This window comes from Solanum pennellii, chromosome 7 (genome assembly GCF_001406875.1).
Source record: "Solanum pennellii chromosome 7, SPENNV200".
Classification (NCBI taxonomy): Eukaryota; Viridiplantae; Streptophyta; class Magnoliopsida; order Solanales; family Solanaceae; genus Solanum; species Solanum pennellii.
In genome coordinates, this window is record NC_028643.1 from 77,524,126 (window position 1) to 77,538,612 (window position 14,487).

General features: G+C 34.8%; 3 protein-coding genes across 3 annotated transcripts; all 3 read left to right on the forward strand.

Annotated features, from left to right (window-relative positions):
- The first annotated feature begins 604 nt into the window (after positions 1-604).
- LOC107025310 (ABC transporter B family member 17-like) lies at positions 605-2,341 on the forward strand. The gene is made up of 4 exons (XM_027918552.1): positions 605-793; positions 882-936; positions 1,317-1,504; positions 1,877-2,341. Exons 1-4 carry the CDS (start codon positions 605-607, stop codon positions 2,336-2,338), a joined length of 894 nt encoding a protein of 297 aa, XP_027774353.1. The 3' UTR covers positions 2,339-2,341.
- Positions 2,342-2,551: 210 nt separating this feature from the next.
- Positions 2,552-6,280, forward strand: LOC114077977 (putative multidrug resistance protein). The gene is made up of 3 exons (XM_027918435.1): positions 2,552-3,063; positions 3,390-5,362; positions 5,831-6,280. Exons 1-3 carry the CDS (start codon positions 2,596-2,598, stop codon positions 6,210-6,212), a joined length of 2,823 nt encoding a protein of 940 aa, XP_027774236.1. The 5' UTR covers positions 2,552-2,595; the 3' UTR covers positions 6,213-6,280.
- A 4,221-nt stretch (positions 6,281-10,501) lies between these two features.
- LOC107025398 (polyubiquitin) lies at positions 10,502-12,693 on the forward strand. Its single transcript, XM_015226188.2, has 2 exons — positions 10,502-10,632; positions 11,140-12,693. The coding sequence occupies exon 2, from the start codon at positions 11,140-11,142 to the stop codon at positions 12,511-12,513; it is 1,374 nt and encodes a 457-aa protein (XP_015081674.1). The 5' UTR covers positions 10,502-10,632; the 3' UTR covers positions 12,514-12,693.
- Positions 12,694-14,487: the final 1,794 nt, after the last annotated feature.

Below are 14,487 nucleotides of genomic sequence, written 5' to 3' on the forward strand. Positions count from 1 at the left end.
CCGGTCCGGCCAAGTCTCAAGAATCTAAAAAAAGACACTACAAATTTTCTTTAAAAAAAATTACACACTATTATCTCACTTTTAATAGATAAAAACTACAACTTTAGTAAAAAAAGTATAATAAATAACCTAGAAAATAAAGCATATTACTTATTATAATATGTTGATATATATTGATATACATTATTTATTGTTATGTACTTAAAGTTAAACCCCTCAACTCCATCAACGAATGTGATGCACTAGATTATGGCTACTAATTCCTTTAAGCATGAAGTGCTGAAAAATTTAAATTAGTCGAGATTCAATATAAATATGAATTAATTACAAATAAGTTTAGTGTTAATAACTTAAAATTTTAAATCTGTTTTGTTGATTCTAATATGTCATGATAAGAATCAAGAAATAATTAAAAACAAGGAGACCAAGCTAGAATTGACAAAACCAACAAATTTGTAAAGTTTTAAGGCTACCAACAAACAAAGCCGGCAAATATAAACTTATTACATATTCCCATTTAGCTAATAATCTGCCCTGTGGCCTGCAAAAAGCATATTATAAAAACAAGATTAATTATAGAGTTTTTTTGTGTATTGTTTCTATAATGGGAGGTAATAATAAACAAGGCATGTTTAGATTTGCTGATAAAAAGGATAAGATTTTAATGTTCTTTGGAACATTAGGTAGTATGGGAGATGGTCTTCAGATTCCTCTAATGATGTTTGTGCTTAGTGATGTAATTAATGATTATGGAAATTTAAGTAATTCTGTTTCTATGAAGACTGTCAACAAGGTGATACAATGATTAATTAGCTTTAATTTGCATGTTAATTAGTAGTAAACATTTGTTAAGAGTGTGTTTTGTTTTCATTTTGTTGCAGTATTCTCTCAGGTTACTATATGTTGCTATTGGAGTTGGACTGGCTGCTTTTGTTGGTAAGTGAAGCCAAGTTTCATTTTCTCTCTTGATTTGACACAAAAAGGCGGATCAACGACAAGTGAGGCTAGTTCAAGTGGTTGAGCACCTTCACTAGGTTCGAGTAACACTATTGATCCTTCTGATGGGGTTACAATATATAGTTTGATGTACTAAGGTCTCGGAATTGTCTTATCTTAGAGCAGGGGTAGCCCCAGGTGGGAAGGGTCAGGGGTTCGCTTTTTGGGTTATTTGACTGTGAACTTAGTTATAGTATTATGTATTAACTTGATGTTGTTATTGAAACCTACAAACTTCAAATCCTGGATCGTTTTTTTTTTTCTTTATGTGATGGTAAGTGGTAACAAAAGATGACATATTGAAACATTTGTGAGTGCAGAAGGATTATGTTGGGCAAGAACTGCAGAAAGACAAACATCTAGAATGAGATTAGAGTATCTAAAATCTGTTCTGAGGCAAGAAGTTGGATTTTTCGATACACAGGCAGCTGAATCTTCCACTACTTATCAAGTAATTTCGACTGTATCAGCTGATTCCACTACCATCCAGATCACCATAGGCGAGAAGGTGTGTATATATTCTCTTCCATTTGTGCTGTGAATAGTTTTTTGCTGTTGTAAATAGTTATAACAACAACAACATACTCGTCAAGGGAGCCAAGATTCGGTATACATGTATAAAAGGTACTAGAGTAATATTTAACGTAAATACATAGTATAATTTTCTCGCGAGAGATGTTCAAGTGACCACCCTTCTGTCAATGATGTTCTGCAATACTTAATCAGAAGATTTATAGTAGTAGTAATACTTTTGCTTCTCAAATAACGTTGTATAACTACAATATTATTTCAGTTGATAGAAAAAAAATGTAATACCCAATCTTTGTTCTCAAGTTTTGCATTTTATAGTCTCTAATCTTTACTTTGTGCTTTCATTCAGATACCTGATTGCCTGGCTTACATGTCGTCCTTCCTGTTCTGTCATATCTTTGCCTTTCTACTCTCATGGAAGATCACGTTGGCCGCGATACCATTCACCTTAATGTTCATCGTTCCCGGACTTGGATTTGGTACAATGATGATGAATGTGGGAATGCAGATGATAGAGTCATATGGAGTTGCAGGAGGAATAGCAGAACAAGCTATTTCTTCAATAAGAACACTGTATTCTTATGTGGCTGAGAACCAAACTCTCGAAAAGTTCAGTCAATCGTTGCAGAAAGTTATGGAACTAGGAATTAAGCAAGGCTTTGCTAGAGGGCTGTTGTTGGGAAGCTTAGGAATGGTTTATATTAGTTGGGCTTTTCAAGCATGGCTCGGATCGATTCTAGTTAGCAAACATGGAGAAAAAGGAGGTGATGTATTTGTAGCAGGTTTCAATGTTCTTATGGGAGGATTGTAAGTTTTCTTACACCTTATGTTGCTCGGACTCTTCAAAAAAATGTCACTAGGTAGGTGTCGAATCCTCCAAAAGTAGTGCATTTTGGAGGATCCGAGCAATATAGTTCTCACCTTAATACTCATGTTTTTAGTCTCTCTATATGTTGCTAGATATGATGTTGATTAAGACGTTCATGTTCTTGCAGAAACATTCTGTCGGCTCTTCCAAATCTTACAGCAATCACGGAGGCAAAGTCTGCTGCAATTCGGATCACAGAGATGATTGATCGACAACCTGCAATCGACACTGAAGATAAGAAGGGGAAAGCATTGTCATATGTAAGAGGAGAAATTGAATTCAATGGTGTCTACTTCAGTTACCCCTCAAGGCCCGATGCGCCTATCTTGCAAGGCCTGAATCTTAGAATTTCACCGGGGAAAACTACTGGACTTGTTGGGGGTAGTGGTTCAGGAAAGTCCACAATCATTTCATTGCTTCAGAGATTCTACGATCCCATTGAAGGCGATATTTTGTTGGATGGTCACAAGATAAAGAAACTCCATATAAAGTGGCTGAGGTCCCAAATAGGTCTGGTTAATCAAGAACCAATTCTCTTTGCAACAACCATAAAAGAGAACATACTATTTGGCAAAGAGGGAGCAACTATGGAAGAAGTGGAGAAGGCAACAAAAGCTGCAAATGCTCATGATTTCATTATAAAGTTACCAGATGCATATGAAACTCAGGTACATGGTCTCAGTTTCATAATACTCCCTCCTTTTCAATTTGTTCGTCTGATTTTGACTTGACGGAATTATAGAAAGTAAAAGATACTTTTGAATCTTGTGGTCGTAAAGATAGGTAGAATGTGTAAAATGTCATTTAATCTTGTGGTCTTAAACGTGCTATGTGGAAAGTTAGAATGAAGGAGTTGTTTTTTTAAATAGGTTAAAAAGGAATGTAAGACAAACAAATTGAAACGGAGGAGTGTGATAGTAAAAAGAAAACCACATCACTACAAGTGTAACTGTGTTTAAAGTCCTTGTTATAATTGTACCTTCAAATGTCGCAGGTTGGGCAATTTGGTCTGCAGTTATCTGGAGGACAAAAGCAGCGAATAGCCATAGCGAGGGCTTTGATAAGAGATCCAAAAGTCTTGCTGCTTGATGAAGCTACAAGTGCATTGGATTCACAGTCTGAAAGAGTTGTACAAGAGGCCCTTGATCATGCATCTATGGGGAGAACTGCAATCGTCATAGCTCACCGTCTGTCCACCATTAGAATGGCGAATAGGATAGTAGTTCTTCAACAAGGGAGAGTAATAGAGTCTGGAACACACGAAGAGCTTATGCAAATGACTGATGGTGAAGGTGGAGAGTACTACAAAATGGTGCAGCTGCAGCAACTAGCCACATTAAATGATGTCGCCAATACCCCTAATCAAAAGACTGGTGGAAGAAGTAGCTATCGTAAAGGTAGTAATACCCCTCAAAGTCCATTCAACATGATATCTAGTGCAGCAGCCACACCGGTTATGTACCCGTTCAGTCCAGCATTTTCCAGAAGTACACCATTGTCAGTTCCTTACTCCGTCCAGTATGAAGAATCATATGAAAGTTATGATAACCATTTGACAAAAGTGGCTCATCCAGCGCCTTCACAATTGCGTTTACTCCAAATGAATGCTCCTGAATGGGGTAGAGCTTTGCTCGGATGCATAGGAGCGATAGGCTCGGGAGCTGTTCAGCCAATAAATGCCTACTGTGTTGGGGCAGTTATATCTGTTTACTTCCGTCCTGATAAATCCTCCATCCAATCTCACGTGAGGATCTATTCTTTCATATTCATAGGTCTTGCTGTTTTCAACTTCTTCACAAATGTAATCCAACACTACAATTTTGCTGTCATGGGAGAAAGGCTAACCAGAAGGATAAGGGAGATGCTGCTTGCCAAACTCATGACGTTTGAGATCAAATGGTTTGATCAAGATGAGAACACGAGTGCAGCCATATGTGCTCGGCTATCAACTGAAGCAAACATGGTTCGTTCCCTTGTGGGAGACCGTATGTCATTGCTAGTTCAAGCATTCTTTGCTGCTACATTTGCTTATACATTAGGACTTTTCCTAACATGGAAGCTGTCCTTAGTGATGATGGCAGCTCAGCCTTTGCTCATTGGAAGTTTTTACACGAGGACTGTACTGATGAAGAGTATGTCTGTAAAAGCACAGAAAGCTCAAAGAGAGGGAAGCCAACTAGCAAGTGAAGCTGTTATTAATCATAGAACAATCACCGCTTTCTCATCTCAGAAAAGGATAGTAGGGCTCTTTAGAGACTCATTAGAAGGTCCTAGAAAGGAAAGCATACGACAATCTTGGTATGCCGGTGTAGGTCTATGTAGCTCTCAATTCCTAGCTGCAGCTTCTACAGCTTTAGCTTACTGGTACGGCGGAAAACTATTGTCACAAGGAGACATATCTCCTGAGAAACTTTTTCAAGCATTTCTAGCATTGCTTTTCACTGCTTATACTATTGCTGAGGCAGGAAGCATGACTAAAGATATATCTAGAGGAAATAATGCTGTGGGTTCAGTCTTTGCAATCCTCGATAGAAACACCGAGATCAATCCAGATAATTCATCAGCAATAGATGCAACGAGAACACAAATAAGGGGACGTGTGGAGCTGAAAAGAGTATTCTTTGCTTATCCATCAAGACCAGATCAGCTGATTTTCAGAGGATTAAGCCTCAAGATAAGTGCAGGAACTACAGTAGCATTAGTTGGACAGAGTGGTTGTGGAAAATCAACGATAATTGGGCTTCTTGAAAGATTTTATGATCCAGATAAAGGATCAGTCTATATCGACGAAAGGGATGTTAAAGACTACAACTTGAGATCCCTGAGACAAAGTATTGCATTAGTTAGCCAAGAACCAACTCTCTTTGCAGGAACTATCTACGAGAACATTGCATATGGAAAAGAGAACGCCAGCGAATCTGAGATAATAAATGCTGCTGTGCTTGCTAATGCTCATGAATTTATAAGGTCAGATATACATTCATCGCCAATTTATTTGAAGTTCTTTCATAATAAATGTCATTTGCTACAGATAAATTGTTGCACGAACTTTAAATTTACCATAATATAACACCTGAGCTTAACTCAACCCCAAAAGTTAGTTAATTTGTGAGACTTTCCCAAGTTCATATAAGCAGATCACCAGTCCATTCCCCACCAATGTGGCACTCTAACACCTTCTTCACGCCCAAGCCCAACTAGAGCGTGATCAGGGATGGACCTGGCTCTAATACTACGCAATCGAATGGAGTTAGTTGTTGTCTTATTCCAATCGGTAAGCAATGTATAAATACAGCACGTTAGTGCTAACTTAGGAAAGAAAAATAAATAAGGATCACTACGAGTGTGCTGCGTAGCTATATCTATGTACATTACTAAGAATAAAGTCTATATACATTCTGTAACAACCAATAACTAAATTACTTTGTAATGCAGTGGGATGAATGATGGATATGAAACTCAATGTGGACAAAGAGGAGTGCAACTATCAGGAGGTCAGAAACAAAGAATAGCCATTGCCCGAGCAATACTCAAGAGCCCGAAAATCCTGTTGTTAGATGAAGCAACTAGTGCTCTTGACACTGTATCTGAAAGCGCGGTCCAAGAAGCACTAGAGAAAATGATGGTTGAACGAACATGCATTGTCGTGGCTCATCGTCTATCAACAATACAGAAAGCTAGTTCCATTGCTGTTATAAAAGATGGAATAGTTGCAGAACAAGGCTCACATTCTGATCTACTTTCTATAGGAAAATATGGTTCATATTATTCTTTGGTAAAGTTACAAGGGGGAAACTCTCCTTACAGGTTAACTTAGAAAAAATAACTTGTCTTGCGCTACATTTGACATCATTTTTGTAAATTGAGATATGCTATCCGAAGTGTTCTTTCACGTTGAATTCAACGATATGACATTTTTAAAAAAAAGATAAAAGATTCATTTTTTCTTGATATTATAAAAGTAATAAATGAATATATATTTAAAATAGTGAAAAAATAAAATTAAAGAGAAGGGGTAATATAGTAATTTCAATAATAAATGAGTAGACACGGAATTTTACTCATAAAAAAGCTATGCGCAAACGTGTTTTATACCTTATCTTATTTGTTCTTTCTATTTAGATAACACTGAAACGTTTTCTCACGTTTTCAACAACAAGACGTTTTCATAAAATATAAATTATTTATCTTTTCTTGATATTATAAAAGTAAGAAATGAAATAAATAAATAAATATTTAAAATAGTGGGGGGAAAATTAAAGAGAAGGGGTAATATAATAATTGCAACAATAAATGAGTGACACAGAATTTTATTCATAAAACGCAAGGGACACGTTTTATGATTTATCTTATGAGTTCTTTCTATTTAGGTATCTCTGAAGCGTTTTTTCACGTTTTCATGACATAACCTTTTTTAAAAAGATAAAATGTTTATCTTTTCTTGATATTATAAAATTAATAAATGATATAAAAAAATATATATCTAAAATAGTCGAAATATAATGATGTTTTTTTAAAAGATAAATATTTATCTTTTCACTATATTATGAAAGTAAGAAATGAAATAAATAAATATATATCTAAAATAGTAGGAAAATAAAATAGAAGAGAAGAAGTAACATAGTAATTTCGTCAATAAATGGGTGACACAGAATTTTTCTCATATAGTTTTATGCTTTATCTTATCCGTTTTATATCTCTGAAGCGTTTTTTCACGTTTTCAACGACATGACGTTATTTCTAAGATAAAATATTTCTTTTTTCTTGATATTATTAAAGTAATAAGTGAAATAAATAAATATATCTAAAATAGTGGAAAAATAAAATTAAAGAGAAGGGGCAATATAGTAATTTCAACAATAAACGAGATGACACAGAAGCTTACTCATAAAACGTATTTGACAAAATGAAATTGATGAGAAAGGGTAATATAGTAATTGCAACAATAAATGAGATGACACAGAATTTTACTCATAAAATGCAAGGGACAAACACATTTTATGATTTATCTTATGAGTTCTTTCTATTTAGGTATCTCTGAAGCGTTTTTTCAGGTTTTCAATGACCTGACCTTTTTTTAAAAGATAAAATATTTATTTTTTCTTGATATTATAAAAGTAATAAGTGAAATAACTAAATAGATATTTAAAATAGTGAAAAATAAAATAGAAGAGAAGGTGTAATGTAGTACTTTCAACAATAAATAATTAGACACAGAATTTTATTCATAGAACGCAATTGAAAAACTTGTTTTATGGTTTATCTTATCTGTTCTTTCTATTTAGATATCTTTGAAGCGTTTTTTCACGTTTTCAATGACATTACATTTTTTTAAAAGATAAATATTTATCTTTTCTTTACAGTAAGAAAATGAAATAAATATATATATATATATATCTAATATAGTAGGAAAATAAAATTAAAGAGAAGGGGTATTATAGTAATTTTAACAATAAATGAGATGACACAAAATTTTACATAATGAGATTAAAAAACTTTAATTGCTTTTTAAATTATTTTTTATGTGATGAGTTTAAGATATTTTTGACTGATTTAGTATTGAAATTGATTATTGTATTAAAGTTTAATTATTCTAAGAATAGTTCAACAATAATTATTAATTTGTATATATCAAAGTTATCGACATCGTTGCTTTATCATCAACAACTTACAAAGCAACCACCTTGAAATTAGGGGTGTGCAAAAACCAAACCGACCAATAAACCGAACCGATAAAATGTTATTGGGTTATTGGGTTTTTAATGGGTTTAGAAAAAATAATTATTGGGTTATTGGGTCGGTTTCGGTTTTTCCTATTGGGTTATTGGGTAAACCGATAACCCAATAAGACGATAGTTATTTACTACTTTACCCTTCCTCAATATTAAATATACATAATAGATTCAATATTAGCTTTTCAGGCTATGTGATTTTTTGGTTAGGAAATTGGTGAGAACTTTGTTGATTATCTGGTGGATCAAGCAACTGTTCAAGATTGTCTCATTGAAATATTTTATTTTAGTTTTAATTCTAGTTCGTAATTGTAGGAGATAGCTTTTGCAAGTTTGTGAATGTTAGTAATTTGATCAACATTCAAAGTTTTCTATTATGTTTTTGCGGTAAGTTGGTAACATGTAATTATAACATACGTACTATTATATATTATTTGATCGACATTTTCTTATTGGGTTAACCGAAACCGAACCGATAACATCAAAAACCGATAAATCGATAAACCGATAAAACATTTCTTATTGGTTTGTTATTGGGTTAGGATATTTTAAAACCGAAAGTCGATAAACCGAACCGATTATATGTAAAACCGAACCGAACCGACCGATGCACACCCCTACTTGAAATCCGTGCCCACCTTGAACGGATATGAATTTTTCTAAACTTTTAATAAAAAGACACCACTTACAAGTTACAACAAAAAAAGAATCTTTCACTTTTTAAAAAAATTATTAAATACAATAATATTATAAAGTAGGTCCATAAAAATATCTTAATCAAATAAATTCGAATTGGGGTAGTTGACAAAAAAAAAAAAATTTAAAAAAATAGCCAACTAAAGCAAGTGTCAAGTGGATGTATAATAATAAGTGCCCCTAGTTTTAAAGAATAGATCAATTATGCACCTAAAATATCTACTAAACACAATAATATGAGTGGTAATCGTCGAAAAATATGGTGCACTGGATATGATTATTTAATAGAAAATATTTATTTTAATTGAATTATAAAAATATAAATTTAAAATAATATATAGATATTAAATATTAAATAATTTTTTTTTATTTTTAATATAATATTTTGTATTTGAAAAAGAAGAACAAAAATCATACAATTTTGGTCCAACTACTCCTTTTTTTTTTTTTTGCTTTAAAAAAGAGGAAAGTAATTATTAACAAATAATTAAATAATGAAAAAGGGAGGAAATAAAATTTTCGAATTAAAATGTAAAAGAGAAAAAGGAGAGGGAGTAATCATTGATTAACTTTATACAGATAAAGTACCCCAATTCGATTTTACATGTATATCAAATTATACAAATATTTTATTAAAATATAGATATTGAATAATTTTATTATTCTTGAACATGTAAATAAAAATTATCTATTATTTCAATTTTTATATAAACTATTATTTGGAATCTCAATTATGATTTTTTAATATCACTTTCTATCCATGATAATTTCAGCTTAAAAAGTTTTGTCAATAATTACATTAATTTTGTTGATGAGGATGACAAGATTTTGGTCATCAATTACATATACCCAAATTGAAATAGTAAGCAACTTGATCTTTTCTCTCTCATAATGATAATTACAGGACACAAAAAGACAATTCACTATTCACATTGATTTATTTTTATATGATGCAATATAATAATAATATTCTTATAAAGAAAGAGATCAATTTTGACTGATCCAAAAATTTATTTATTTTTAATATTACTATACCAACGTCACTAATTATATCTTATTCAATCTTACTTAAATATCAATTTGAAATAAACTATTTTTATAACGAAATTACTAAATTTATCCAATAAAAAAAAGGTCATTAAGAAGACATAAATTTTTTTTTAATGCTCAAATAAATTTGGGTAAAAAAGAATGAAAAATTCAGTACTTACCTCTTAGATATAAATATAAAAAATAAAATGTTTCTAATAAATCTTCAATTTAAATAAAATATTTAATATTTTCAATTAAATTTAAATAATCGTATTAAAATAACTTAGAAAAAGAGCAATACATGATACAAGAAAGAAGATTCAAGTGCGATTATCAACTAGTATTATACTCTAATTTTGCTATATTTAATTTCTTATATTTAAAATCATGTTCACGATAAACTCAAAATACGCTATATTAGAGCATATTTTAAATTTTTTAAAAATACAAAAAATAAAATTAAGTTATTTCTTTAGAATATTTTTTTTTTAACGTGACTTAAAATTTTTCTTTTCTAGAGGAGCGTGTAAGTGTCAACCTCATTCTCCTAATTTTCCCAACCACATAAAAAAAATAAAGGTAGCTTTTGCGTGTTGATTTGGTACACTACACGTCATTATTACACGTGTCTTCATATGATTGGTTAGTCCATGAGGCGGTTTCCTCTAGAGTCGGCCATACCATCTATAAAATAAAGCTTTCTGCAGCACATTTTTTCATCTTCTATCTGATTTCTATTATTGTTTCTCTCAATTGCCTTCAAATTTCTCTTTCAAGGTTAGAAATTTTCTCAATTTTTTGGCTTTTGTTTGTTTAGATTCTGAGTTTAGTTAATCAGGTGCTGTTAAAGCCCTAAAATTTGAGTTTTTTTCGGTTGTTTCGATGGAAAATACCTAGAAATTGAGTTTTTTCATGTTGTTTTGATGGGGAAGGCCGACAATTGGAGTTTATTTCGTTGTTTTGATGAGAAAGGCCCCTAATTTGGGTTTTTTCCGTCGATTTGATTTTAAAGGTTTATAATTCGAGTTTGTTTTCGTCGGTTTGATGAGGAGGCCTAAAATTGGAGTTTTTCTGGTTGATTTGATTAAAAAGCCGTAGAATTTTGTGTTTTTGATGTCGCTTTGATTCTCAAGGCCTAAGATCTGAGTTCCTCCGGTTGTTTTTGATTTAAAAGCCCTAGGTTGCTTTGTTTTAATCCTTGAATCGGTTGATCAGGGAGTGTGAAAAGAGCTTAAATTTGATTTTTTCTCGTTGTTCTGATTGTTGTTTTTATGAATTTTGCAGATGCAGATCTTTGTGAAAACTCTCACCGGAAAGACTATCACCCTAGAGGTGGAAAGTTCTGATACAATCGACAACGTTAAGGCTAAGATCCAGGATAAGGAAGGAATTCCCCCGGATCAGCAAAGGCTTATCTTCGCCGGAAAGCAGTTGGAGGACGGACGTACTCTAGCTGATTACAACATCCAGAAGGAGTCTACCCTCCATTTGGTGCTTCGTCTACGTGGTGGTATGCAGATCTTCGTGAAGACTCTTACGGGTAAGACGATTACCCTTGAGGTCGAAAGCTCAGACACCATTGACAACGTCAAGGCTAAGATCCAGGATAAGGAAGGCATTCCCCCAGACCAGCAGAGGTTGATCTTTGCAGGAAAGCAGTTGGAAGATGGCCGCACCCTAGCTGACTACAATATCCAGAAGGAGTCCACCCTCCATTTGGTGCTCCGTCTCCGTGGTGGTATGCAGATCTTCGTTAAGACTCTTACCGGAAAGACCATCACTTTGGAGGTGGAAAGCTCCGACACCATTGACAACGTGAAGGCTAAGATCCAGGATAAGGAAGGAATCCCCCCAGACCAGCAGAGGTTGATCTTCGCTGGAAAGCAGCTCGAGGATGGCCGCACCCTAGCTGACTACAACATCCAGAAGGAGTCCACCCTCCATCTTGTCCTCCGTCTCCGTGGTGGTATGCAGATTTTTGTTAAGACCCTCACCGGAAAGACCATCACTTTGGAGGTAGAAAGCTCCGACACCATTGATAATGTGAAGGCTAAGATCCAGGACAAGGAGGGAATTCCCCCAGACCAGCAGAGGTTGATCTTCGCTGGTAAGCAGCTCGAGGACGGTCGCACCCTTGCCGACTACAACATCCAGAAGGAGTCGACCCTTCACCTTGTCCTCCGTCTGCGTGGTGGTATGCAAATCTTTGTTAAGACCCTTACCGGGAAAACCATCACCCTGGAGGTTGAGAGCTCCGACACCATCGACAATGTCAAGGCCAAGATCCAAGACAAGGAGGGTATTCCCCCAGATCAGCAGAGGTTGATTTTTGCTGGCAAGCAGCTCGAGGATGGCCGCACTTTGGCGGACTACAACATCCAAAAGGAGTCGACCCTGCACTTGGTGCTTAGGCTGAGGGGAGGAATGCAGATCTTTGTGAAGACCTTGACCGGGAAGACCATCACTTTGGAGGTGGAGAGTTCTGACACTATCGACAATGTGAAAGCTAAGATTCAGGACAAGGAGGGGATCCCACCAGACCAGCAGAGGTTGATCTTCGCTGGTAAGCAGCTTGAGGATGGCCGCACCCTTGCTGACTACAATATCCAGAAGGAGTCTACTCTGCACCTTGTCCTCCGTCTCCGTGGTGGTTTTTAAGTTCTTGTCGTTGTCTGGTTGCGTCTGTTGCCCATTGTGGTGGTGTGTCTGTTGCCCATTGTGGTGGTTGTGTTTGTATGATGGTCTTTAAGGGTCATCTATGTGTTTTCGCTTTCTGTTCCATTCTGTTTCTCATTTGTGAATAATAATGGTATCTTTATGAATATGCAGTTTCTGGTATCTTTTCTGATTGCAGTTTTGAGCATTTTGTTTTTGCTTCCGTCTACTATACCACTTACAGTTGCACTAATTTAGTTGATATGCGAGCCATCTGATGTTTGATGATTCAAATGGCGTTTATTTAACTCGTACCCGAATGGATGGAGAAGAGCTCCATTGCCTGTTTGTTTCATGGGTGGCGGAGGGCAACTCCTGGAAAGGAACAAAAGAAAAACCGTGATACGAGTTCATGGGTGAGAGCTCCAGCTTGATCCCTTCTCTCTGTCAGATCAATTTGAATCTTTTAATCACGGCAGGCCCATAAGTGAACAAGATAATCCAAAGTAAAACATAATGAATAGTACTTTTCAATTGTTTAGCAAATCAGCAATTGCGCATGTCAAATGATTTCGGAGTTGATGAATCAAAATATCTGTAGTTGGAGTCAAGAATCTGAGGCAGTTGTATGTATCAATGATCTTCTCCGACTATGTTGTTAGCTATCCGAGTCAAATTGTTGTAGAATTGAAGCCGATTGCATACTTCGGCATCACATTCTGGATGACATAATAACATCATGTCTTCCTCTTCTGTCTTCAGATCCCCAAAAAATTGAGCTAATAACATTAGTCCCAGATGTAACTGGGTGACGACCAAGAAAGAGACTTGCAAATACTACTTTTGGTTGAAGGAGCATATCCCTGGTAGAAGTTTTGACATATTTTTTCTGAATATCAAATTTGAACTCTACCTAGTCTAATGTCACAACAGATATTACTGGTTTAACTACAGTGATATCTACTATCTTTTGGAATGTTTTCTCCTTCGTTATACATCAAGTTCCAAGATGCAGGTGTGCTTGATTGATGTACATGGCTGTGAGAAGTGCATCCTTATGTTCAGAATTCAGATGATGGTTCATTCTAATGTCTTTTCCTTCAATCAGTTTTCTCAGTCTGACTTAGCTTGTTTCATCTGCATGCTTGAATGCTCGTTTACTCATAGTTAATTGCATTTTTGTAGCAGAACACATCATTGGTCATGGTTTCAACTGTGCGCGAGTCATTATGCTTATTCAAACTAGGAAAGCTTCCATCTAGAGGGTACTCGAGTTGTTGCTCTGTGTGCGTCAGTCCATTGGTATAAAGGTATTAATCTTGCTAGTTGTAGGATTTTGTTTATGTGGACTCGAATTCATCATATGCTCCTTTTTGCATCAAGTAAGGCAAGGTAATGTATAGAAGCTTTTTTAGCTTTTTAGGTAACATGTTCTGGAGTATTGTGGCTGTTAGATATCTACAGTTCACACTTAAGACATCTTATCTTATGCTTTAGAGAGCTCTAGTATTTGCTCGACTGACTTCTCGTTCTGATTGATCCGTTATTTGCCCAACTGTACTTTTTGGACAGTAATGATGTGAATTGTCTAGTATTGGATCTTGGGATGTTCTAAATCTGTGGTTTGCAGTTCATATTGGTCATACTTGTACACAATTTGTTTTGTAGGTGGGTAGTCGAAAAGAACAGTGGGCAGTCACCTCCCGTAATTTATGTGGCTCATGATAGAATGTATGCTTTCACTTAACGAGTAATGGACCAGGTCCCTTACTTCACTTCAGAAAAATACCAGAAAGTTAAATGCAGTAAAATCAACACAATGATTTTACGTGGAAACCTCCTTGCTTAAGGGAGTAAAACCACGACCTGTCTCACAGGATTTTCAATCGTTTTCACTAATCTTCAAAAGCAAAAGCGAAACACGATTACACCAAACGTAAGAAAGAGTTATCAATCTTACCGTTAAGCAATAGTCCT

Excerpts from the sequence above, each read along its gene's own strand:
- LOC114077977 (XM_027918435.1), top strand. The coding sequence starts at position 2,596 with ATGATTGATCGACAACCTGCAATCGACACTGAAGATAAGAAGGGGAAA. Across the intron at positions 3,064-3,389 it reads CAGATGCATATGAAACTCAG|GTTGGGCAATTTGGTCTGCA; the intron begins GTACATGGTCTC and ends CAAATGTCGCAG. Across the intron at positions 5,363-5,830 it reads AATGCTCATGAATTTATAAG|TGGGATGAATGATGGATATG; the intron begins GTCAGATATACA and ends TTTGTAATGCAG.
- LOC107025398 (XM_015226188.2), top strand. The coding sequence starts at position 11,140 with ATGCAGATCTTTGTGAAAACTCTCACCGGAAAGACTATCACCCTAGAG.
- LOC107025310 (XM_027918552.1), top strand. The coding sequence starts at position 605 with ATGGGAGGTAATAATAAACAAGGCATGTTTAGATTTGCTGATAAAAAG. Across the intron at positions 937-1,316 it reads TGGACTGGCTGCTTTTGTTG|AAGGATTATGTTGGGCAAGA; the intron begins GTAAGTGAAGCC and ends TTGTGAGTGCAG. Across the intron at positions 1,505-1,876 it reads AGATCACCATAGGCGAGAAG|ATACCTGATTGCCTGGCTTA; the intron begins GTGTGTATATAT and ends GCTTTCATTCAG.